Source organism: Hyaena hyaena, unplaced genomic scaffold, assembly GCF_003009895.1.
Source record: "Hyaena hyaena isolate Hyena2069 unplaced genomic scaffold, ASM300989v1 scaffold_548, whole genome shotgun sequence".
Lineage (NCBI taxonomy): Eukaryota > Metazoa > Chordata > Mammalia > Carnivora > Hyaenidae > Hyaena > Hyaena hyaena.
Window position 1 is genome coordinate 790,175 of NW_024081181.1, and position 26,459 is coordinate 816,633.

Sequence of the window (26,459 nt, forward strand, 5' to 3'; positions counted from 1 at the left end):
GCACCGAGTGGAGGAGACTTATGTCTGCACACTGGTCACTAATGCACACTCATCAGATATTCTCTTATGCCAAGGATCCAACACAAATTAGGAAACTCAAATTGGGCCAACTTTTGACCACAGAACAAACATTTTCTCTAGTTTGTCTCACAGCCTGAAGGCAGCATTGACAAGCACATTGATCAAGACACGCTTGCTGCCGGTGACGAAACCCACAGCAATGGGGCTTGTCCACAGGCTTCCTAACGAGATGACCCCGTAATGCCATTGGATGTGGCCTGATCTGGGAGCCCCGTAGGAACCTTCCACCTCCAATTCGTTAATGTGGAGACGGGATTCCTTCTCTGTGTCTTTCTGTGCTCAGGCCATAGAGGATGATTCGGGGGAATCATTAACTCTCTTTCTCTCCCTCTGTCTCTGTCTCTCTTTCCCACTGCTTCTTTCTCTATCCCTCTCCACTCCTGTCTCTCCCTCTTTCTCTCCTCCCCTCCCTCCCTCTCAACACAGAGAGAAGACTGTCCTACCAAGGTGTTCAGGCTCTAAGTGTCCAGCCTGCCCCATGTGCAGGGAAGAGACTGGAAGTGTCATTCTTACTGACAACACCGTTGCCAGCACAAAAGAAATGTTTGCCTTTAGGGGAGCTTAGGGATAGACACTGGTCTATCTTTCTTTGCAGCTGAGACACAGAGCTTTCAGTTAGAAAAATCAGTCCCCAGACACTTTTTACAGAGTTCACAAAATCTACGTGGTTGAAGAAATGTTGGGTTCTAAACTCAGGATCAACAAATTCTGCACAAAGTTGACAGTAACATGCAGCGTGGACTGTAAATTATGGACACCTACAGGGACACCGCATTACGCTGGCTTGCGGTGGCTCTGGAGACAGCTGGCGGCATGAAGCCAGCACCGCCGCGTCCCCTCCCTGCCCCCACACCGTCTCTTCCTCCTGTCACTTCTGCTGCACCTGCTGTCCTTCTGGTCCTTCCCAGCCGCTGCACCTACAGCCTCAGACTCAGCAAGTAACAGGTAAAAGGAATGGACTGAATCACAGACTTGTGATCCATTTTCCCACCCACCTTGGGTAAGCAGCAGGCATGAAGTAGAGGCCCGCTGGCTAACATAACCGCCAGGAGGACAGCAGGGTCATAATCACAAAATGGGTCCTGTTTCCTGAGTGCTGGTGCCAGGCTCTTCTTTGGTTTCATTTCTTCTTGACCTTCTCAACAGCCCTATGGTGTACCCACAATGACGGCATTTTTCGGATATGAAGCCAGTGTTCTGGCAAGTGGGGACCAAGGCTGGGACACAGCCCTGGGCGTCTGGCTTCAGGCTGCGCCCACAGAAAGGAGCAAGCTCACCCTGCAGTCCACCTGGTGCCCCGCAGAATGTGGGGGAGTCAACTTGGTGAGCTTGCATTTGGCTTAAAAAATAAACATGAAGAGGTTGAACAAGAATCTCAAGGTTCTGATCTACCACCAATTAGGAGTTTAAAGCAGATACTTCACTCCATCTTTCTAAGACTCAGTGTCCCTCTCCAGACAAACGGTCTCAGGGAACTGCTCATCCTCGTAAACATGAGTCTACAGAAAGTACAATGCAGCCTGACGTAATGAGGCTGTGACTTGTCCATCTGTCCAGTCAGCTCCGAAGAGTCCAGATGGGAGAGGTGGACGTCTCCCAAGAAGGCCCAAGTGGCTTCTCACACATGGTGACGTGAGAAGTTAGATCAAAAATAGAAAGAAAAAAGAGAATGTCTTCTGCCCATACAGAATTCAACGCTAAAGAAAATCAACAAATAACAACTTCTCACAAAGCCTCTTTGTGGCTCCCTCTGTATGTTTACACAACCACCTCTCCTCCCAGCAAGTGGGCTGTGCAAGGGCAAGGCCAGCTGCAGGATCTGGCATGGGGCTCAGCAGGAGAGAAGGCAGAAACATGGAGCCAGGATGGGGACTAGGGGGTGGGGAGGGGGGGCGGTCTGTGAGAGATCACGTGCATGTGACCACAAATTGATCTCCAGCCCTTGTGACTGTCACACCTCAGATGCTGCACCCACTGGGCGAGCAGATGAACAACTGAATGACACGGAGGCTGGTTTGCCCATGTTGCTCAGCTCTGAGCTGACGGGACCCTCAGTGAGTGGAGTGGCCTGGACCTACCCGGGAATGGGAGATGGTACTCACAGTAACTATGCTTAATCCCTTCCTACGCATTAGGCACAAACCCTAAGAACCCATATGATCCCAGCTTCCCACTGAAAGTCAGTAGAAATAACAGCATGAGAAGGCAGCTTTTAAATCAAATGAACATCACGGATGTGGCTCAGATACCATGTTGTGGCCACTGTCCTCACAGCTCAGCACGTTTGCACATGCTATTCCCAGTGGAACAGCTAAGTCGAGGGCAGGAGAGAACCTGAGTCACCAAATTCGATTTCCCAAGGCGGCGCCTCTTGGGAAAGGAGGGACAGAAGAAGACGGGCATGCTGGTGGACACCAGCCTGGTTTCCAGTCTGGGGCTGTTAGGAAACAGCTGCCACGGACAGGTGCACGCAAGTCTTCTTTGAGCACATCGTGTCCTTTCTCTCGCTACGTCACAAGACAGATGAATATTCAATTGTAAAGAAACTGCCACACGGTGGCTATAACAATTTACGTTTCCATGAATTTGAGAAGTCCCATCACGTCACATTCTCACCAAGAGTTGGTAGCATAGTTGTTTTATTTTGTTTTGTTTTAATTTTGGCCAATCTATTGGACACAAAGTAGTAGTTCCTTAGGGTGCCATGCCATATTTCCCCCAAAGAATAATGATGTTTGACACCTTTAGTGACCTCATTGGCCATTTATATATCTTTTTTTATAAAGTGTCTGTTCAAAACTTTTACACATTTTGTGTTGGCTTGCTCATCTTTTTCTTTTCCATCTTTATTAAATTATAACTGACACACAATAAACATTATCTTTTAAAGAAGAGAATTTCTAATTTTTATGAAGTCCAATTTATCAATTTTTCTCTTACAGATTGTACCTTTGCTGTCATATTTATATATCAGTATGGGGGACCTTAACACTATTGAGCCTTCTGATACACGATCATGGTATGTATATCTCCATTAATTTAGAATTTCTTTACTCTCATCAATTTTTTTAAAATTCTCAGTGTACAAAGCCTTACACATATTCTGTTAGATTTCTCTCTAATTGCTTCACAATCTTGATGCTACTGTAAATGACTTTTCAGAATTTTAGTACCTAATTGCTTGTGGTTATATATAGAAACTGACTTATGTACACTTACTTTGCATTCTATGGCACTACTATGCTCACTTATTAGTTTTAGTAGCTTTTTTGATAGATTCCACCAAATTTTCTGCAAAGGTGGCCATGTAATCTGCGTGCCTTTTTCTTCTTGCTTTATTGCACTGGCTAAGCCTCCAACACAGACGAGGCAAGGGCAGGCCCCCTTGTGTAATCCCGGATTTTGGGTAGAAGGCGCCCGGCCCTCCCGTATTAAGTGTGGTGTCAGTTGTGGGTTTCTACCATGAATTGATGACGACTTCTATCACATGCTTTTCTGCATCTTTTAAGACTATCATATAGTTTTCCGTTCTCTTGTTAATGTGGGGAGCTAACACCGAATGATTTTCATATGTAAACAATCTCCCTATATCATCCTGTATTATACTATTTTATATAATGTTGAATTTTATTGTTAAAATTTCCTTAGAATTTTTACTTCCATATTTCTGAGGGACATTGATCTAAAGCTTTCTTTTCCTTTATCTTCCTTTGTATGATTTTAATCCTTGATATTTACTGACTTATTTTATGGTTCAGCATACGATCTACATTAGGGCATATTCTATATATACTTGAAAATAATGTGTATGCAGTTTTTACATACTATCATTCTATTGATATCAAGTAGCTTAAGTTGTTGATAGTATTGTTCAAATCTTCTAAATCTTTAATGTTATTTTACCCATTTGTATACGAGGTTACTGCGAGAGGAAAGTTAAAATCTCTAAAACTGACTGTGGACTTGCATAATTCTCTTTTTGGTATTCTCATATTTTTGATTTATGTATTTGAAGTACTGACATTAGGATCATAGAAAAGATTTTATGTCATTTTAATGAACTGATCATTTAGTCATTATAAAATGCTCTATCTCTGATAATGCTATTTGTCTTAAAGTGTACTTTGATTAACATTAACACTGTCACAACAGCTTTCTGATATTTAGTTTCCATTGTATATATTTTCCATACTTTTACTTTCAATCTCTACATGTCTTTCCAATTTCATGTGTTTTGGCTTTAATATAGTTATTTGTTATCTGTTTTCTGTTTTTATTAAAATTAAACATCTCTGGGGGTGTCTGGGTGGTTCAGCTGGTTAAGTATCTGACTCTTGGTTTCAGCTCAGGTCATGGTCTAGCTGTTTGTGACAGTGCAGAGCCTGCTTGGGAGTTTCTCTCTCTCTCTCTGCCCCTCCCCTGCTCGTGCGCATGTGCTCTCTCTCTCTCTCTCTCTCAAAATAAATAAATCAACTTTTAAAAAAGTTTTAAAAAATGAACATCTCTGCTTTTCATTTTGGAGGACTTAGTCCACTTCTCTGATACAAGTATCAGTATGGGTGGACTTATGTCTACTTTCTTGACATTTGTTTGATAGTCAGCCTGCAAGGCGCCCAAAAAGTCTGCACAGTAGCTTTGATAACATCTGATTATGGACTTCCTGTGCTTTATTCAGTCTCTGTTCATTAGAGAGATGACACTGGACAGAAAAAATAAGTTCTAGGTTTTCGTGCATTTTTTAATACTGAAAAGTAGCTATCTTTTCACAGAAGAAAAAAGCCTAAGCCTAAAATGCGACCAAGTGCCCACGTCCTGACTAAGCTTGTTACTATTGCGCCAGAGTGGCTGTGTGGCAGGGGGCCGCAGGGTCCAGGACCCCACCGGGGACGCTTGGGAGAGAGAGGCCTGCCCAGTGAACCCCGGTGTGAGGCCATCCTGCCTGGTGAGCCGTTAAGGACTATGTACCCACACTCCACAGACCGAGTCAGACGGATGGAGCGTGTGGGGAGGCGAGCGCCAGGCCCTCTCTCCTGACATGGAGCTCGGGCAGGGCGACGCCACTCCTGTGCCTCCGGACCCCAGGGTAGAGTCAGGGGCACCGGCCCTACAGCCTCAGGGCTCGGCACCCCTACAGCCCAGGCACGGGCTCTGGAAGGTCACAATGTCCTCCAGAACGGGGAGGCTGCCCTAAGAGGGATCCCAGCACACCTGTCCAGACACTGAGGATCAGAGCCGCCAGGTACGTGAGCCAGGGCTGGACCGACTCTGTGGTGAATCCCACTGACCAGTGTTTGGGGGCTGCAGACTCACCCATCTCACCCCACCTCAGGCTCAACAGGACCACTGAGGTGGCTCTGGCAGAGTCACTCCCCCACCTGGGAGGTCACGCCCCGGGGCCTCCCTGCGACCCCCCACCCCTGGGCTCTGCCTCGGCTCCCCTGCCCAAGTCACTCTTGGCACAGACCCTGTGACAGTCTCAGAGTCCTGGATGCCACAGTCCTGGGTTACCCCCCAGCAGGTGTGAACAGCAAGGCAATATGGCAGGGGAGCCAGGCCACCGGGGCCCCTCCACGTCCAGGGAGCAACTTCTATTCTAAACTGATGGCCGTTCCAGCGCACGGCCGAGTGACTAGATGGCCACGCTGGAGGGGAAATGTGATGCTGGGTTCAGGGTGAGCACGAGCACCGGCGGGACAGCTGGTGACGCTTCACCAGCACCCTCACTCTTGCCTGCATGCCTTCCTTCTCTGTTTCTGTCGCTGGTGGAGAAGGCCACAGACTGGTTAGGGATCGGTGAGCCGCCTCCCAGAGAAACGTCAGCCCTTTCCTTTTGAGCTTCTCCTGAGTCTCGGGAACTTGTAAGAACTGTCTTGACCTTCCCTCCTCCACAACCATCTCTGGGTCCCACACCCAGGGACGCAATGCAATGTCTCCATTACAGAAGCCAAGGCTGAGCATAAGGCTTCACGTTCCTTTTGATAAAGATGCGTCAGGGGACAAGGGAGGAAGATGAATGATCCTCTGTTTGTGCCAATGCCAGTCTCCCATCCTCAGGACTGGGGTGCGGAGTAAGTAAACAAGGGAGTTGGGTGGGCTCTGGGCGCTCCGTGGGGCTGGCACACCGGCGTCGTGAGCACAGCTGTGTCCTCCTCGGGAGACAGGCTCCCCGAGAATCAACAGACAGTTCCCAGACCCATGTTCACTGCGTTTCTGCAGGCGGCTTAGGACGAACAATGGAACTACCACTGACTGAGGCCTTTGCCACGAGCTCTGGGTGCACTGTCTCACCTCTCCTCATGGTGACTCTAGGCCCGTTACTACCCAACTACATGGCCAAGAACCCTGAGGTCAGAGAGGCTGAGCAGCTTCCCCGAGGCCACACAGCACTGGTGAGAGCTGGTTCTGAATCCCCTCCAAAGTGTCCAGAATCTCACCCACCATGTCTGTTCCCTGGACAACCCCAGGAAAAGGTCCTTGACGATGGCATCTCTCACCCCACGGTATCCTGCTGAGCGTCTGGCTCATAGAAAGTGCTTAGTCAGTCTCAGTAAATGAATAAAAAAATCTTAAGCTCAACATTTAGAAGAAAGTGTTAAGTGGATGGGGCTCAGCCAGGGTTACGGCCCGCATTGAGAAGCCGGCCAAGGGTCCAGGTGGGAGTGGGCCTTGACTGAGCACAGTGTGGGGGCCACCCTGCATTATCGTACTCGCTCCTGCTAGGGGCTCGCCTGTGAGGACTGAATCCGTTACAGCAGATGCCACGGGCTGGGCAAACGCATTCCCACGATCCGGGACGGAAATGTGACTGTGGAGGCGCTCCCAGCTGCCTCTGAAAGTGGCCTGGGGGCTCTGGAACCCCATGGCCTCAGTAGGCACCCTGGCCAGTGCTAGAACTCCCCATAGGGCCTCTGTGTCCCAAGGTGACTGCGAAATGAGGGCCGGAAGGTGAAGGACCTCGAGGAGGGGCGAACACAAGTAACAGGACCCTAGAGAAGCCTGGACAACAGACGTCGTTTCTCTGGGCTCTGCCCCTGAGATGTGGAACTGAACCAACCTCGCACCGCAGCCCACACCTAACTTGACCTCGCCTTGCGGGGCTACAGCGCCCGGTTCTGACGTGCCCACTCAGATTCCACTGTCGATCTCAGGTGGCTCAGGCCTCATTGGCGGTGTGCCCTCTAAGGGACCCTGTGTGGGCGCCGCCCACAGTCCCAGCCCAGAGCGGGCTTGAATAATTTCAGGGGCTTCTTGAGCAGAAAATAATTGAAAAAGGGACACACGTTGCTTCCCCCATATTTTCTGGGAAAATCTTCTGAGGAAACCCCAGCAGAGCGTCAGAGGAAAGGGACCTTCATCAGTCGTGCGACACTCACAGAAAGGAAAATATGTCAAATCCCAGACACTGGATGTAACTAACATCCGGCAAAAAAGTGTGCAGATCGCTGCCAAATACCCAACATGCCCACGACCACCTTGGACTCCAGCACTTTGCCCAAACCCCCCCCCGCCTCGGGATGCGTGAGGCCTTGACTCTGACCGTCGCTGCCACCCTGTCTCTGCTCCCTCAAGGTGAGTCAAAGTCCGCCAAGTCCAGTTTAACAAGCAGCCATTGTTTTCCATCTAAACAGCTGAAATTTGTAATTCTGTTTGCTTAAAACATTCTGAGCATCTTGAAATGGCTTGAGGGGATGCGGTGTTGGTAGAAAATGGACTTCTACCCAAGAGCCCGTAGCCTAGGCCCTCGGCACCACACAGGCTGCCCACCTAGGTCAGGTGAGCCTGGGATGAAGTGGCTTCCTGAGGGGTGGGCCTGGCAGTGTGACCCCAGCATAGTCCTGGGCTCGCTCACCAGGATCAAGGTCCCCTGGGCCCCTGACTCCAGCCCAGTCCCGGGTGTGCTCCCTCACAGCTGAGTGTGCACTGCTGTCCTGGGTCCGGGCGGTGTAGGTGGAAACAGCCTCTTTGCTGCCTGTAGGTGTCCTATCTGTACCTGACAGTGGGCTTTCTAGAGCTCCCGTGCCTGCTCCAAGGAAGACATCCTGAGCCCTTCACCCAGAAGGGACCTGGACCGCTGACTGGCTCGGCATGGCGGGGGGAGCCGCTGCTGGAGTGTTGTGTGCAGCTCGGAGCGGGCTCCAGGGGCATTCTCTGCACACGCCCTGACCACCCTTGTACCACCTCTAGCCCGGGACCCCGGGGAGAAACCAGGAAATGCCAAAGACCCACGCTGGAGACAAGCGCACGCCGGGACCTCAGAGCTCGAGGCTCACCTGCGCTGACGGCCTGTCGTGCCTGGTGCGGGGGCGCACGTCCGGCGCGGCCGCCTGCGACAGGGCCTCCAGGGAGAGCAGGTAGCGCTGGACGGCCCTGGCCAGACCCCCGGCGTCCTCCAGGCCGGCCCTCCTCTCCTCCTGCGCGCTCTGCTCCGAGGCTCTGAAACGCAAAAGGAAACCATGAGCCGGTCACATGTTTGTTCCATGTCGAGTAGCCGCCTGGGCCTCTGCTGTGCATGACAGACACGCACGCGGGCCGGCCAGGCGCCTGGGCAAGGACACAGGTCTCAGGCCAGAGGGGGAAGCCCGCCTCCTTGGCGCACATTAGCCTTGAACTTGAATCTCTCGTGTGCCTCCCTGCCTGGTGCCCTGACGCGTCTCCGAGCCACCGCGGGCACTTGCTGAGGGACCCCTGGAGAGGTCAACGCGGCCTCTGTGAGCACCGGGGACAGGAGACAAGCCTGCAGACAGAAAACAGCCAGTGCCTGCTGCAAGCCCGCTGCGAGGAGCAGAGGGCAGGGCTAGGCGGTAGGCGGGAGACACGGAGGCCCACGTGGAAGGGCGTCTGAGGTCTAGGGCTGGGGCGGAGCACAGGCAGAGGAGGCAAGAGCAGACCCGAGAGCCGAGAGCGGGTGCGCCGTGAGCGCCGGTCGGGGCAGCAGAACCGAGAGCTGGCCTCCTTACAGACGGGGCAGCCGGGGGTCCCACAGGCAGGGGCTGCTTTCCCCCAGCGGAGCCCTGGAATCAAGCCCTCCCTAGTCTCACCGCGTCCCGACACCTCAGCAAACGCCCCACACGCAAGACGGCGCAGTTGCAGGGAGCGTCTGCCGGGGGCTCACTGCTCGCGGCTGCAGGAGAGGGACCCAGAGCTGCCTCCCAACTCCCCCGGACGCGTGCGCACGCTGAGTGCCGGGGCACAGGGCAAGGCAGGGAGCAGGCGGCGTAGGCCCGTGGGCAGCTGACCCTAAGAGGAGGTGGAAGGGCCGTGGCAGAGAAATGTGGCAGAGGAAGGGGGTAAGAGTGGGCGAGGCAGGAAACAATTCTGGCCCGACCCTCGAGAAGAGGCCCGCCTTGCAACACCAGGGGTTTAGCTCATGAGGCCCAGGCTGAGCTTGAGACCCAGGGAACTGAGAGAGGACAGATGTGCACCATGTGAGCCACTAGGTTTGTGGTGATTTGTCACAGCAGGAAACTAATACGGCGCTATACATTTCTATGCTGTCACTACAGAAAAGCCACGTCCGGCTCACCACCTGTGTGGGCGGACCACACCAGGCACATAGGTTTGCATCTGCAGTGACAGAAACGATGCTTTCTGCCTTTTGTGCACATGGCGGCGAGATGCAAATGGTGCTCGTTCTGAAGCTGGACGCTGCTTCATGCCCGCGTGCCGACCTGAAGGGGCCGCGGCCAGGAGGGCAGCCAGGACAAGGCCAGAAGGCAGGCTGACCGACCCAGCACGCATGTGGGAGGTGCGAGGGTAACCGCTGGACTTACGCTCAAAGCCACGGAGAGCGACCGACTGCCCAGCAGAAAGAGGCGTTCTTCACAGGCCACACGTGGCCAGAACCAGGGGCACAGAGGAAGTGACCAGGTGGCACCACTACCAGCGGGGTCAGGGTCACAGGCCTTAACAGATCCAGGAAACTCATCTGGTCCCTCGGCGGCCTCCTGTCTGGATCAGCCCCCAGGCTTCCTGTTACCCACGGCCTCCCAGAGCCCCGGCTCTGGAGAGCTGACCTCCGTGCCCACCCACCTCCCAGCCTGGACCCGCCAACCAGAGCTTCCCAGCTGCTGACTGCCCCCAAAGGGCCACGATGCACCCGAAACAGGGCAGGAGACCAAGCAGCAAGCTCTCTCTCAGAGACCCCTCTGTTTCTGCACTCTGACACCCTGGCCCCCACGAGGAGCCTGTCTGATGATGAGTTCTAACACCGGCACCGTGTGCAATGTGGAGAGGCTGAGAACTTCCCAAATCACTGGGTCCGGGTTCCCTCCCTTTAAAAGCCGCCTGTCGGTTTGTGTTTCCCCCTGCATCGCGCTGTCTGCAGCCGGCTTTGCTGTGCCCACTGACAACACATCTCTGCAAATGCAACGCCAGCCACCTGGGCCCCCGCCATAGACCGCAGGGTTCACTTCTGTTCTTCCTCGTCTCTGTTCCTCGTCACACATCACACACCCCTTCAGGTTGACACACCCTCGTCACACATCACACAAACCCATCCACTCCCCCCTCATCTGAGTCATGCGCTGTCGTGTGAGATGGCCCAGGAGGCCTCTCCCCTCTGTCACCTGGAAGCCTGGTGACTCTGGAAAAGTTCACCAGGCCACATCACCTAACTGGTAAAAGCCCCAATCACACTGCAGTTCCCAGGACATTCATGCACCTCGTAGCTCAGAGAGGCCTTCCCCAGCCATCCAACCCGTGGTGAGTTCCATTCATGGTTTATTACATCACCCTCAATTATTTTCTTTGTAGCATTTGTTGCTGGCTGAAATGACTTTCTTCGTTTAAGGTGTACTTTTTGTTGCTGCATAGCCCTTCACTAGAATGTAAGCTGCTTGAGGGAAGGGGTCATGTGTCTCTACATTCTTCGTGTTCTCTGCTCCAAAGCCCCGAATTCACACAGAGCCTAACTCAGCAGGCACCGAAAGACTGCGTGTTGACTGGAAGAAGGAACTCGGATGCAGACAGTAAATTCTGGCTTAATGCAGAGTTAGCCCAGAACAGTAGCATTTCACATCATTAACCTGTTAAATGACACCTTTCCTGTAAAATCTAAAAATTATCACTAAAAATGAATTCAGGATAACAAAACTGATCATTGCGGTATAGTGGGGAGAGAGATGTGTGTGATCAATGACTTCTTTGGAAAGAAAAGGGTCTTATTTCCTTTTTTGTTTAAGAGAAAATGAGTTTTTAGATTATATAAGATATAATATTCCCAGTCTGTTAGGCCTCCTTGACAACCACAAATACTGTTTGTATAGAAAGAACCGGACATGTTTCCCATGGCAACTGTATATAACCTCAAATTGTGCTCTCTGTTCAATAAATGTGGCAGCTGATTTTTGAATAATAAATAATTATAAGCAATTATAAGCTCTGACATTTACATAGCCACATATGTGGGTGGGTTTTTTCGCCTACTAAATGCATTTGACCTTCATGTAAGTAAATACTGGTTTTTTAAAATTGTACTTTTTTTAATTATCTGCCAGAAGTACACTTGACGTTGAACAAGAATATCCCAGACTGCCAGAAAGCGGGTACAGCTTCCATGATGTCAACATGAGGTCTAGAAAAGCAGCACACACAAAGGGCAGAGGCTCATCTGCGGGTTTTCCCTTCCTTCCCATCCTTTCTGTGCCGATTTTTGTATTTAGAGAAACTCTGCTTTTAAGTAATCATTTGATTTTCACTTTTATTTGTAAGTGTACCAACTATGATAGAGTTTTGTGATAATTCTAGAAATAAGGCATTCTGATGTGCAGACAGAATAGCCATCAGTTCCTCAAGCACAGGGGTGAGGCCTCCTGGGTGGCTCAGTGGGTTGAACATCTGACTTCGGCTCCGGTCATGATCTCACAGTTTCTGAGTTCAAGCCCCACATCAGGCTCCATGCTGACCATGCAGACTGTCAGACGAGAGAGGCAGAGAGAGAGGGACTCTCTCTCTGCGTTCCTCTCTCTCTGCGTTCCTCTCTCTCTGCCTCCCTCTCTCTCTCTCTTAAAATATATAAACTTTAAACATTTTTAAAAAAAGAAAAGTAAAGCCATAAATTCAGGAGAAGGGGGAACAGAGCTCATGGCCTGAGAATGTATCAACTTTCCCCCATTCAGGGTTCTGGGTCTACATGTGTCTCTGTGTGTGTGAGTGTGCGTGCACACGCACGTTTCTGGGTACATCTATGTGTGTGCCTGTGTGTGTGTGCATTTGTGTGTCTGGTCTGTGTACATGTCTCGCAGGCTGGGTCAAGTTGTGTTACTGCAAATAAGATGCTCAATTAGCTAGCAGCCATACACACTGTTAGTGACCAGGAAGCAGCGTCTTAAGCATTTTACATAAACATGACAGTTTGTTACTGACATGCGGGTCTTTGGTGGGATTGTGACACATTTCAGGAAATGTGTTGGGGTTGTAGGTGTGTGTGTGACTCGTTCTAGATCTCCCACTTGAGGAAAGGAAAACAGGATCCTGGCTAATTTTTTCATGTAGAAAGTCTGACTTTCAAGAATGGATCACTGATGTTCATGTGGTATTTGTACATATTTCATAAAAACCTACAGAAAATCCTCTTGTTTGTGTTTAGTTACCTCAATTGACAAAGTTGTCCTGCTCTTATTTCTGATGCCTTTTCAAGCTACACCATATCGGACCTCACAGGTGATGGGGCTTCGTGGGCTGTGGTCTCAAACCACAGCTGGCGCTTCCCCGGCCATTACTGAAAGGAGGAAATCTCGTGTTCTATGATGTCGAAGTGCATTCTAACTGAAGTCAGTTTACTGCTCCGGCATTCTGTCCTTCTCCGTCACTAATTGCGAACCTCATAACGGTGCCTGTAAGTTGTCTTGTCCATCCTCCTGGCGTGTCCGCTGCAGTGGGTCTGTGTGTGACGCTGCCGTGTGTTACGGTGAAGAGTGAGCCGTCACTGTGCTGGGCAAGCCCGGAGCAGTGAACATGCAAATGGACCTTGCCAGTCATTGAGCTGGAAGTCGGTCAGAACCTCGTAAGTACACATATTCCACTTCAAAATGATGAAATCTGCTTTATGTTTAGGACTCCGCTGTTCTCTTTCTCCACAGACCTGCATGCATAGACCTTCGAGCTCCAGATAATGTAAGATGCCCTAAATTGTCACCCAAATGGCCAAAGAAAAAAAAAAAAGCCCAGACTGGGAACAAAGTCTTCACAGGGAGCTCGCAGCGAGCCCTGTTCCACTCCTTTCGCAGTCGTGGTGGCTACTGCAAAACCACCTTTCCGCTCTCCACGTAAAATCTCCATGACCACCTGACACAACGCTCCCGGGAAGCCTGGTGTGAGTCGCTGGAGCTCCACGCCGGCCGCCGGCCTCCTGCCCGCCTCCCCTGGCTCTCAGGGGGAGCAGAGGGCAGGCTCAGATGCCTGCGTTCTCAGCGACCCCTCACGCTTCACCTCCGTTCCTTATGTCCAACAGCTAATTACTGCTGGGCCTACTTTCCGGGTTTCGCACACAGTGCTCACTCTGGCCAGCACAGGGGCAGGGCTGGGCTTCCTGAAGGTGATTCTAAACCCATCCAGGCAGGTTAATCTCTCTGAAGGTCAACTGTCTTGTATGAAGCACGCCAAGTATATCTCACTAGCCAGCTGTGGATACTGACAAATCTACCAAGTACAGAATGCTCTAGAAATGCCCTGTGGAATGAAGAAAGTGAGGAAGGACTCTTGGTTGGTGTGGTTACCCGTATAATAGTTCAAAAGTGTCAGCAGGTCATTCGCTTTATCTTTCCTTCACTAATTCAACAAATACTGATCATATGTCAACCTGGTAAAAGGCACATGCCAGGGGCTGGGGGTCCCTGGGCCAGAAATGGCGCCTGGAGAGGGCACCAGGGGGAAGGCAGGCAGGGGCGTAATAACGTGGAAGATACTGATCTCTTCACCAATAATGACGTAAACCTTCACTTTAAAAACAACTGCAAATCCAAGAGGTGATGGTCACAACTCTAAAGACAACCAAAGAAAACAATTCGCCCTCCACGAAGGAAAAGGGAGCAGGCAGGGGCCGCGGGGCCTTCACCAAGCTGCCCGGGGGGCCGAAAAAGTACCAACCGGCGCTGCTCAGGAAATCCACGTGTAAAACAGAAAAGTCCAAAGGTGACATTTTAAAGCACAGCCAGATCATTTAGGCGGCGAATAAAAAGGGAGAAAGCAGGAGTGGCAATACTGATTTTAGAAACATGGAACCCAAGACAAAAACCATGAAAGTCAACAAAGATACCCTTTGAAAGCGACCGGGGGTACGGCAATCACCAATAAAGGCGCAGCGCAGCAGCCTTCACGTGCCCGAAGCCAGAGCTTCGGTGTTTAAGGCAAAACGTATTAACCACGAAAGGAAAATTTCCAGAAACAGTTTTGTCTGAGAAATTTCAGTAAGTCAAATATGATTAAGGACATACAATAAACTATATAAAATTATAAATTATATGTAAAAATTCTGTACCCTGCAAATAGTGGATACAATCTCTTTTTGAAGTATCCATTCCGAATTAATAGCAAGATGGTATAAACCTCAAGATCTCCAGAAAGTAAAAACTGAACAAGTCACATTGTTGGACTAAAATGAAATAAAACTAGGTGCTAATTTCAAGTTTGAAAATGACATAAATATGAAAAAAACATGTACTTACTATGCCCAAAGGGTATAAAATTACAATGACAGATAATTTAGAGCAAAAACAAACAAGTGTATGTCAGTCACAGGATGGTGCCAAAGCTGTGTTCCAAAGCTAATGCACAAACTTTTGTAATTTCATTACTTTTAAAAAAGCGAGTAAATAAAAACATGAAAGAAAAGTTCCACTCAAGAAGTTTTATAAAAAACAGTAAGTCTAGGAGCGCCTGGGTGGATCAGTTAAGCGTCCAGCTCTTGACTTTGGCCCAGGTCCTGATCTCATGGTTCATGAGTTTGAGCCCCGAGTCGGGCTCTGTGCTAACAGCTCGGAGGCTGCTTGGGATTTCCAATCTCTCTCTCTCTCTTCTCTCTCTCTCTCTCTCTCTTTCCCCCCTCCCCCACTCCTGTGCACACATGAAAGATCTCTCTCCGTCTCAAAATAAATAAACAACCATTTAAAAAAAACAACAGTAAGGGGCGCCTGGGTGGCTCAGTCGGTTAAGCGTCCGACTTTCGCTCAGGTCATGGTCTCGCGGTTCGTGGGTTCAGGCCCCGCGTCGGGCTCTGTGCTGACTGCCAGCTCGGAGCCTGGAGCCTGTTTCAGTCTGTGACTCCCTCTCTCTCTGACCCTCCCCTGCTCACGCTGTCTCTCTCACTCTCTCCTAGAAATAAATAAAACATTAAAAAAAAAAAAAACACAGTAAGTCTAAGGATAGTAGAAATAAGAAAATCCAAGAGATAAGTAATTTTAAAAAATCATGTTAAAAGTGTGAAAAGAAAATTTATGTTAAAAATGACAAGAGTGACCACTACCTACATGTTGAATGGATCTTTCAACTATAATTCAATTCTATGTATCACAAGTAAGCAAAAGTGGAAGGCCCTGTGAAAAGGATGATAGTTCTCTGCAAAAATGCAATGCCTCAATTTCACACAACGAGCACTGTGAGTATATTTTACCAACAGTCCTGGCAGACAATGAAAGTGTTATGAGATATACCTACAGAGAAAGATTATAAAAAAATATGTACACTGGGAAACGGATCATTTCAATGCTAAAGAAAGTTTTGCAGGAATTTTGTGAAGAGGGGAAAGCACTGGCTGTAGCACGACGGCCGTCTGACCGTGACCCCAGCGCAAGGAGGGCAGAGCCAACAGCACGGGACTCCGTGGCTCTGCTGTGGCTGCTGAGACGGGCCTTCGGGCAGAGCGCCACCAGGAAGAGGCCGCACCCTGAAGCAGGATGTCCGCGTGCCTCAACGAGGCAGTACTGACAGGACTGCGAGGCACAACAGACACGACCGTGGCGAACCACGGAGGGTCACGGGGTCAGACACACCGCCCGGGTCCTGCTACCGTCCGGACCCCCTCTTCTCTGCCCTCTAAGCTGGGCTGATCCCACTGGCCAAACCCAGCCCCGGCCCGAGGACACGGGCACCTACTCACACAGCCCCTTGGGGGCCAGAGCCAGGGGTAAGATGGACGGGAACGTGGAGAACGTCCCATTGAGTCCTCCAAAACTGGGGCTCTGCCTGCAGAGCTGAGGTGATTGTTTACTTAGGTTCGACACTCTCAAAGACAGAAATGAAAAATCCAGCACAGAGAGAGCTACGGGAGCTCTGTTTTCATGAGCAACTGTACCGAGTGCCATCTACGTACAGACCAAAAAGATAGCTCTCCAGGATGGGATCAGTGAAAGGTTGCTAGACTCGAATACAAAGGCTCTACATGGAAATAGACAACACAGAAAAATTAAAGAAATACTTTTCATATGGACAAGGATCACGCATAGGAAATCCACAGAGAAGAAAATTCCAATCTCTAATACGGATGTTTTTCATCTCATTTGCTAAAAAACAAGGATAATGTGTCATTTTTCATAATAAAACTGGCAATTTTTACAAATGACAATAGTGACATTGATAGCAAGCTGGTCATCCAGGTGTCTGATCAGCAGCCTCCCCCCATCTGCAAACACGGGTCTTCGGGGGATGCTGTGCTCTGGCCGTTCCCTCACCTCAGCTGTGACTCTCTGGAGTAACTTAAGGAGTTACTCTTTGCTCACAGTGGGGGTCAAGGTTACCTGGCACAGGGAACCTCGTCTTAGTGAAGCTAAATCTCCCCTAGGAAGGAAGGAGCGCAGGCAGCACTGAACCAGGCCCCATTTAAAGACACGCGCAAAGAGTATGAAATCATCTAAAACAAAGACGGAAACTCAAGATAGCTTGGCTTTGGTTTTTGGGTTTGTTTTTCTTACAGAGAAGCCCTCCACACACTCGCAGACCCTACTGGCATATTCTCTTCGACAAAGGAGGCCTTCAAGGCAGACGGGCCGGCACAAGACAAGGACACGCCCCACCCCAAGACACCGGGTCTGGCCGGGGGCGGAGCTAACACGGCAGCGTGTTTTCAGCGCGTACAAGCCCTTCACGCGGGCTCGCTCACCTAACTTCGCTGGTTTGGACATGAACCCTGGGGTGGCTTAGCTCCTCCGCTTATTAGAGGAACATGCGCTAAAGGCAGATGCCCACATTTTTGTGTAACTGAGATTTTCCCGACTAAAGTTTCAAATAGTCTCCTTCTTAGGGGAAAAAATGGACTTTCCAAACTTTCTTAAGCCCATGGGGAAGGCCCTTCACACATTTTACAAACTTGAAGAGGCACGGGACAATCCCAGCCAGCTCACTGTGGCCCGTCTGCTTTGGACGACGTCTCCAACTTCTGGCCGGGAGGTCAGGGGCCCCCACAGTGTGCAGTGAGGGTAAGAGGAGACGCTGCAGAGTGAAATCCTCAGCGCAGCGCAGGCTGCTAGGCTCTGGCAGCGGGAAAACTTTCATGATTTAATTCTGCTTTTTGTACTAAGGTGAACGTAACTTCTTACTGGGAAATGAGAAATCTTGACTTCTCTGCTTTCAGCCAAGATGCAGGGTTTTCCAAGGATCTTGAGAAAGCGGGGGAGGGCCCTGGGCTGTCTGTGGACGGCCCCTGGCAAGACTCACCGAGGAAAGGACAGCACCCACATGCTCCGCATCGCACTTTCCAACTCTCCGGCCCCCTACACCCCAAAGACACTGGCCGTGGCCACAGAGCAAGGGGACAAACCATTCTACTTACCTGGCCATGCTGGGAGTGTCCAGATGCCGCGGGAAGGGGAAGTTTGAGAGTTCCTGGGCCACCACGTGCTGGGCGAAGTCGTCCTGCCACGGGAAGCCTGGGGACAGATGGTGCAAAAGCTGCATTATCAACACGGAAGGCGAGCCGAAGCTCTTGTTCCGTCACAGGAGAAACTGCTGCTGTTTCCAAGTTTTCATGCAATCCCCCAAGGCGCTCACCGCGGTCTATTCATAAGGCCTTTTCCTTACAGCAATTCCAGCCTTCCGAGACACCTAGACCAGAAATGCGACTAGGCGTAGCGGTGCCCTGGCGGGGCAGCAAGGGGCCCTTTAACCACGTGCACATTTCAAGGGTTTGTCCCCCACAAAAGAGGCAGACTTTCTCACGGAAAGGCTCTGGTCGTAGCAAAGACATTCTCAACACAAACGGGCACACGTTTACCCACCACTGATCTGCCATCCTGCTTGCTCCCTGCCACGTCTCGGGCGATTCCTACAACTCCGTCCTGCCTAAGAGCCACGCATTTGTAATGAAGTAAGGGTGCTGTTACTGTGAAGGCAATTATCATGGGGCCTAATGTGCTGTATCTGGGAGCCAATTACATTATATTTATACTCAAATGTTATGACAAAGAGCTTTATAACAAGAGCGAAGTAGTTATGAAGGCAAAATGCATGTGATTATGCATTAATTACATGCACTGCAGATCACATGATAATTATGCTCAGAATTACCAAATAACTCCCAAGAATAATTATTATGCAATTTGTACATTTTAGATCTTATGGTAACACTTTAGCACTTGGAACTACCCCATGCAATTATCCATAATTATCTAATCACTAGATATCATGTAATTACAGAGATATATTTTTATGCCCTGTTCAAAAACACATTACCAAAATCTTCAAATCAGGATGGCTCCATGCCTGTTTGTGTGTGTGCGTGAGTGTGGTACACGGAGGTCCAGCGTGTGCATGAGTGCGGTACACGGAGGTCCAGTGTGTGCGTGAGTGCGGTACACGGAGGTCCAGCGTGTGCGTGAGTGCGGTACACGAGGTCCAGCGTGTGCGTGAGTGCGGTACACGGAGGTCCAGTGTGTGCGTGAGTGCGGTACACGGAGGTCCAGTGTGTGCGTGAGTGCGGTACACGGAGGTCCAGTGTGTGCATGATTGCGTTACAGGGAGGTCCAGTGTGTGCATGAGTGCGGTACATGGAGGTCCAGTGTGTGCATGAGTGTGGTAGACAGAGGTCAGGAACTTGCTGAGAACTCCATGAAAGTAAAAACAAAAAAAAAAGGGCTCTGCAGATATAAGCTGCCTTCAGGAACACACTTGAATTCTTTTTTCAAATGCAAATCTAACTTTTTTTTTTACATTTACAAATGGCAAGATTCAAACAGTTGGAACATTTCTGAATCTCAAAAGGCTCTATGGTGTTACCCAAAGGGGAAGCTGATGGGGATATTCACCAAACAGGCCACCCTCCTGCGGCCACTGGTTCTACACAGCTCTGTTCGAATACAGCATTTAGAGAATGGGGCGCTGCAGGGAGACCGAGCCCCACAGTCACTGTTACCCTTACTTTAGGATCAAATGTACTTAATAATAATCAAGTACCTTCCATTTGCCAAAAGCAACTAACAAAACCACTTTGAAGTGTACGCTTATGTGGCTATTAACCGTTGCTTCCTAGCAGTCTTCTCAACTGAAAGCACATGTGCAATATTAGCATAGTATCTAGCACTGTAAATTGAAAAAATAAGCATAGTTTAACCATGCCATTCCCAAAAGGGTGGTCTTAATATCTATCAGGAAACAAAAAATGATAAGCACAAAAGGAACTTCCTATAAAAAATTTTCATTTGTAACATTTAAAATAACAAAACTTCAATTATATTTTTTAGTCTCAAAAGCACAAGTGCTCTCTTCGGCAGCACCTGTACTGTAAGCACAGAGCCTGAGCCAGCTCAGTGCTGGGGTCTGTAAAGAGGGTTCAATCGCAACAGGTGGCCAACTGATACAGGTGTTCTGTGCAGGTAATCTCAGGGGCCCCCGAGCCCCTCGACTGACCTCTAAGCTTTCCTGGGAGCAGGCAGAAACTGGACCCTCGGATACAAAACCAAAGCAATGCCTGCATTAGGGCGTTAGACATTCTCCCTGAAGGCCTCTCAGGGCTGCTGAGAGCATAGAGCCCTAGGAAGAGAGACGGCGTCCAGGGAGATGGAGAAGACACACTCTTCCCTACCCCTCGCACCCTCTCCCCTAACCCTTCCCGCTAGGCACGACTAAAACCCTGGAGATTATATGCACAGAAGGCTTTGAGGGGTGGACAGAAGACAGACTTCTGGGGTCCTGGGAGTCTGAGGAGCCACGGTTGTGGGGTTCCCTGGGCTGTCCTTTGGCCTTATGCATCTCACACTGCAGCTGAGCCAGCCAGCTTCCGGGGAGCACCAATGCAGATGAAGCCCCGACCGAGGCCACCTCTCCCCGGCCAGCGGCCCAGGAAGGGGCTACTTAGCACATTTTAGACAATAACAGCTCCACTCTCATCAACCATGACCACAAACCCCACAGCCCAGCCTGTACCCATGCCAACAGAGGCCAAGAGGGAGGCTGGGTGGCCTCCCTTATGAAGCTGGAATGAGGCCGCTGACCTCCCCTGACCCTGCCGGGCTGGCAGAGCAGACACGTAGGGGACAGGTGGTCTACCCCCTCCCGTGTCAGTGGAGACCACGTAAGGAGTTCAGACCCCCACCCATCCACCCTGCCCAGCATACAGACAAGACTCTACCGCACAGATGTAAGCAGAAGTCTAGAGGTAAACCTGGACTTCCACTCCCATGTTAGCAACAGAGGCCCCACCCACCCACCCACTTGGCAGAGCAGTGTCAGAAAAAGCCGTTAAAATGCAAGGCTTAGGGTCGCCTGAGTGACTCAGTCAGTTAAGTGTCTGCTCTTGATTTCAGCTGAGATCATGATCTCACACTCTGTGAGTTTGAGCCCGGCATCTTGCTCCACACAGGCAGTGCAGAGCCTGCTTGGGACTCTCTCTCTGTCCCTCCCCCACTTGCATGTTCTCTCTCAAATTAAATAAGTTTTTTTTTTAATTTTTTTTTAATGTTTTATTTATTTCTAGGAGAGAGAGAGAGAGACAGCGTGAGCAGGGGAGGGTCAGAGAGAGAGGGATCACAGACTCTGAAACAGGCTCCAGGCTCTGAGCTGGCAGTCAGCACAGAGCCCGACGTGGGACTCGAACCCACGAACCACGAGATCATGACCTAAGTGAAAGTCGGACGCTTAACCGACTAAGCCACCCAGGCGCCCCAAATTAAATAAGTTTTTTAAAAAACAACAACGCAAAGCTTAAATGAGATCCAGAGTCTCATAAAATAACACAAAAGTGTCCAGGTTTCAACAGAAAATCACTCGTCATACCAAAAACCAGGAAGACCTCACCTGCAGACACTAACACTGAGGCCTGAAGGGCCAGCATTACCTACCCAAGACTGTAAAGCAGCCATAATAAAAATGCTTCCAATAAACAATTATGAACATACTTGAAAGAAATGAAAAACTAGAAGCCTTAACAAAGTAACAGAAAATCTAAGCACATAAATAAATATAAAAAGAACCAAATGTAAATATTACAACTGAAAAATACAATAACCAAAAAGAACAGCTCAGAGGATGCACCGAATAGAAGGATGAGGGACAGAGGAGAGAGTCAGTAAACTAGACGAGAGAACAACAGAAATCACCCAATTTCAGCAACAGGGAGAAAACAGTATAAAAAAAACGGACAGAGCCTCGGGGAGTATGGAGCTATAACAAGAGACTAACATTCACAGTGTCAGAGTCCCAGAAGGGGAAAGAAAGAAGGTAGGGCTGAAAGGGCACTCAAAAACATGGTGCCTGAAAATTTCTCAACTTGGGCAAGAGATATAGACGAAGCTGAGCACCCTAACAGGGTAAATCCGAATCTCCTCCAAGACACATGGTTAAAATGCTGAAAACTAAATGCAAAGACAAAATCTCGACAGCACCCAGAGAAAAATGACAACTTACCTATGAGGGAAACACAATCCAAACTACAAGGGATTTCCCATCAGAAACCACAGAGGCCACAAGGAAATTGTACAATATTCTTCAAATGCTGGAAGAAACAAAACACAGCCCCAAATCCTGAAAATCTAACAATCCGCATGCCCATCAAAAATATCCTTCACAAGGAGCACCTGGGTGGCTCTGTTAGTTAAGCGTCTGACTCTGGATTCAGGCTCAGGACATGATCTCACCGTTTGTGGAATCAAGCCCTATGTCAGGCTCTGTGCTGACAGCACGAAGCCTGCTTGGGTTTCTCTGTCTTCCTCTCTCTCTGCCCCTCCCCTGCACACTCTCTCTCTTTCAAAGATAAATAAACATTTAAAAAATATATAGGGGTGCTGGGTGGCTCAGTTGGTTGAACGTCTGACTTCAGCTCAGGTCATGATCTCTCAGTCCATGGGTTTGAGTCCTGCGTTGGGCTCTGTGCTGACAGCTCAGAGCCTGGAGCTGCTTTGGAATCTCTCTCTCTCTCTCTCTCTCTCTCTCTCTCTCCACCCTTCCCCCACTCAAACTCTGTCTTTCTCTCTCTTCCTTAATTAAAAAAAAAAAATATATATATATAATATATATAAAATATATTATATATATATCTCCTTAAGGAATGACAGGGAAATTAATATACTCTCAAAAAGGAGAAAATGAAAGCATTTTTTTTTACAGCATACTTGCCCTAAAACAACTGCTAAATGAACATATTTAAATTGAAAGGTGAAGATAGAAGAAGGAAACTTGGAATATCAGGAAGGAGAACAGAATGTAAAAAGTGAAGATGACTCGCTTTCCTTCTCTGGAGTTTTATACATTATGTTGGGTAGTTGAGGCAGATATGGTAACACTGTCTGTTGTGCTTTTAAATGTATGTAGAGGAAATATTTAAGATAATTATAATAAACAGGGGGGAAGAGCCATAAAGGGAGGTAAGGCTTCTGTACCCTAGTATTAATTGGTAAAATAATGGCAGTATACCGTGATTAGTTCCGTATATATAATGTGATATCTAGACCAACCACTAAAAAGGATATCAAGAGATACACTCAAAAATACTACAGAAATCAATATGGATCTCTAAAAAATATTAACATAACCCTAAAGGAATGAAGAAAAAAAACAGAGAAAAATAGAACAGAAAACAAATAGTAAAATGGAAGATTTAAGCCTTAACATACCAATAATTGCATTAAATATAAATGGGCTAAATATACCAATGAAAAGAGAGACATTGACTAAGTGAATTAAAGAAGCATGATCCAACTATATGTTTTTTATAAGGAACTCAGGTGAAATATAATGTTACAGACAGGTTGAAAGTAAAAGGATGGAAAAAGATGTATTATGCAAGCATCAATCAAAGGAAGTAGCAGTGGCTATAATAATAGCAGATAAATTACTCATCAAAACAAAATTACCAGGGACAGTGAGACATTATATAAAGATATAAATCCACCAAGAAGACATAGGAATCCTAAATACGTATGCTCAAACAACCTAGCTGCAAATATGTCAAGCAAAAGAACTGATGGAACACAAAGGAGAAACAGACAAACCCACAATTATACTTGGAGACTTCAACACTACTTTTTTAGCAACCGAATAAAGAGAAAATCAGCAAAGCTGGATAAGTGCCATCGATCGTCAGTTCTAATCAGTGTTAACAGAACACTCAACCCAACAAGAGCAGAACACACATTCATTTCAAGTGCCCACAAAACATGACATGGACTGAGGCCATGTATATCCTGGACCATAAAACAAATCTCAGCAAAATAAAAAGATTCAAAATCATTTGGAGTGCATTCTTCAACCACTGTAGAGTCGAGCTAGAAATCAATAACATATCTCTAACAAGAAAATCTCCAAACACTTAGAAAATCCAAGAGAAAAATATGCTGAGAACAGAATGAAAATGAAAATGCGGCACCAAAATTTTGCGGGACACAGTTAAAGCTGTGCTAAGAGTGAAATTTTTAGCACTAAATGTTTGCATTACCAAAAAATGTCTCAAATTACCTAAATGTACACAACAAAAGGTAGAAAAAGGAGAGCAAAACAAAGTCAAGGAGAGCAGAAGGAAATAATAAAGAGCAGAAATCAACAGACTGAAATCAGAAAAAAGTAAAACAGAAAGTCAGTGAAAACAAAAGCTGGTTCCCTAAAAAGATCAGTAAAATTGACAAATTTCTAGCAAGACTGACAAAGAAAAAAAGCAAGCAGTCACAAATTACCGGTACCAGGGATGGGGCAGATGGTATCAGTACAGATCCTGTAGACCTCATATGGGAGCAAACAGGCACACACGTAAACACGGCAACTTAGGTGAACTGGACCAAATTCTCAAAAAACACAAACTACCACATCTCATCCAATAAAAAATAAATAATTTGATAGCCCTACAAATCTTAAGGAAATTGAATTCATAATTAAAAACCTCCCCCAAAAGAAATGTACAGTCTCAGATGGTTTCACTGGAGAATTCTACCAGATATTTAAGGAAGAATTAACATGATTCTACACAATCCTTTCTAGAATACAGAAGAAGAGGAAATAGTTCCCAATTAATTTTATGTAGCTAATAATAACCTGATACCAAGAGGAAACAAAGACCAAAATGAGAGAGAGAGAGAGAGAAATCCATAGAATATACCTCATGAATATGGACATAATTCTTTTAAAAAATTGTTTTAATGTTTACTTATTTTTGAGAGAGAGACAGAATATGAGCAGGGGAGGGGCAGAGAGAGAGAGGGAGGCACAGAATCTGAAGCAGCTCCAGGCTTTGAGCTGTCAGCACAGAACCTGATGTGGGGCTCAAACTCACAAACCACGAGATCATGACATGAGCCAAAGTCAGCCACTTAACCTACTGAGCCACCCAGGCGCCCCTGGACATAAAAATTCTTAAGAAAAATATTAGTATATTGGGAACCCGGGTGACTTAATCAATTGGTTAAGCATCTGACTCATGATTTTAACTCAGGTCATGATCTCACAGTTTTTGAGTTTAAGCCCAGCATCTGGCTCCGCACTGATGGCACAGAGCCTGCTTTGAATTCTCTCTCGCTCTCTCTCTGCCCCTCCCCTGATTCTTCACATGCACTCACATGTGCTCTCTCTCTCAAAATAAATAAACTTAAGAAAAATATTAGTATATAAAATCCAGCAATGTATGAAAATAATTATACATCATGGGGTTTATTCCAGATATGCAAAGCTGGTTCAAAATTCCAAAATAAATCAAAATTAGTAAATTAATAAATCATATTAATAAGCTTAAGAAGAAAAAATTCCATGATTATATCAATGCAGAAAATGTATTTGAAAAATTCAAAACCTATTCATGATGAAAACTCTCAGAAGAATAGGAACTGAGGGGAAATTCATCAACTTGATAATAAACATCTACAAAAGCCCTACAGCTAATATCATACTTAATGGTGAAAACCTAGAAGCTTTCCACTTATGATCTGAAAAAAGGCAAGGATGCTTCTTCTTAACCACATAGCTGAAAGTTCTATCCAATGCAACAGGGCAAGATAAGAAAAGAAAAGGCAAGCAGATCAGAAAGGAAAAAACCAAAACTATTTCTAGGCATCGTAATTTTCTACATGGAAAATCCCAACGAATCTACAAAAACTCCTAGAACTAGTAAGTTATTTTTCTATGAACTATGACACATATAAACATAGACACTGAAATTGGAACACTCAAGAAATTAAGTACATAGGTGTAAATCTAACAAATATTTGCAGGACTTGTGTGCTAAAAAGAAATCAAAGATCTAAATGAATGATAGACATACTATGTTCAGGAGTCAAAACTTTCAATGTAACAATGACAAAAATTCTTCTCAAATTGGGATACAGGCTCAACACAATTCCTGTCAAAACCCCAGCAAGAGGGGCGCCTGGGTGGCTTAGTCGGTTAAGCGTCCGACTTTCGCTTAGGTCACGATCTCGCGGTTCGTGGGTTCGAGCCCCGCGTCGGGCTCTGTGCTGACTGCCAGCTCAGAGCCTGGAGCCTGTTTCAGTCTGTGACTCCCTCTCTCTGACCCTCCCCTGCTCATGCTGTCTCTCTCTCTCTCGTAGAAATAAATAAAAAAACATTAGAAAAAAAAAAAAAAAACCCCAGCAAGAGTGTTTGCAGATACAGACAAGCAACTTATATGGAAGAGCAAAGGACTCACAGAAGCTGCAAAGCTTTGGAAAAGGAGAATAAAGCAAGAGGAATCATGCTACCTAATTCCAAGTCTCATTACACAGGTACAGTCATCAAGACTACATAGTATTGGCAGAGGCAAATAGATCAATAGAATAAAATAGAAAACCCAGAAATAGACCCACACAAATATGCCCAAGATTTCTGACAAAGGTGCAAAAGCAACTTAATGTTTGAAAAATTGCCTTTCACCGAATGGTGCAGGATCTGTGAAACACAGAGAAGCAAAAGCAGAAACCTCAACATCAGTCTCACAGTTTACACAAAAAGTAACCCAAATAGATAATGGATATAAATAT

At 47.6% G+C, this 26,459-nt stretch overlaps 1 protein-coding gene across 1 annotated transcript in view; it reads right to left on the minus strand.

Annotated features, from left to right (window-relative positions):
• Positions 1-26,459, minus strand: part of PTPRN2 (protein tyrosine phosphatase receptor type N2) — a 754,508-nt gene that overhangs the window by 449,621 nt on the left and 278,428 nt on the right. The window contains exons 4-5 of the mRNA XM_039255854.1: positions 17,843-17,939; positions 8,352-8,514 (exon numbers count right to left, since the gene is read on the minus strand). Of these exons, the coding sequence (XP_039111785.1) occupies positions 8,352-8,514; positions 17,843-17,939 (260 nt within the window). The remainder of the gene's footprint in view (positions 1-8,351; positions 8,515-17,842; positions 17,940-26,459) is intronic.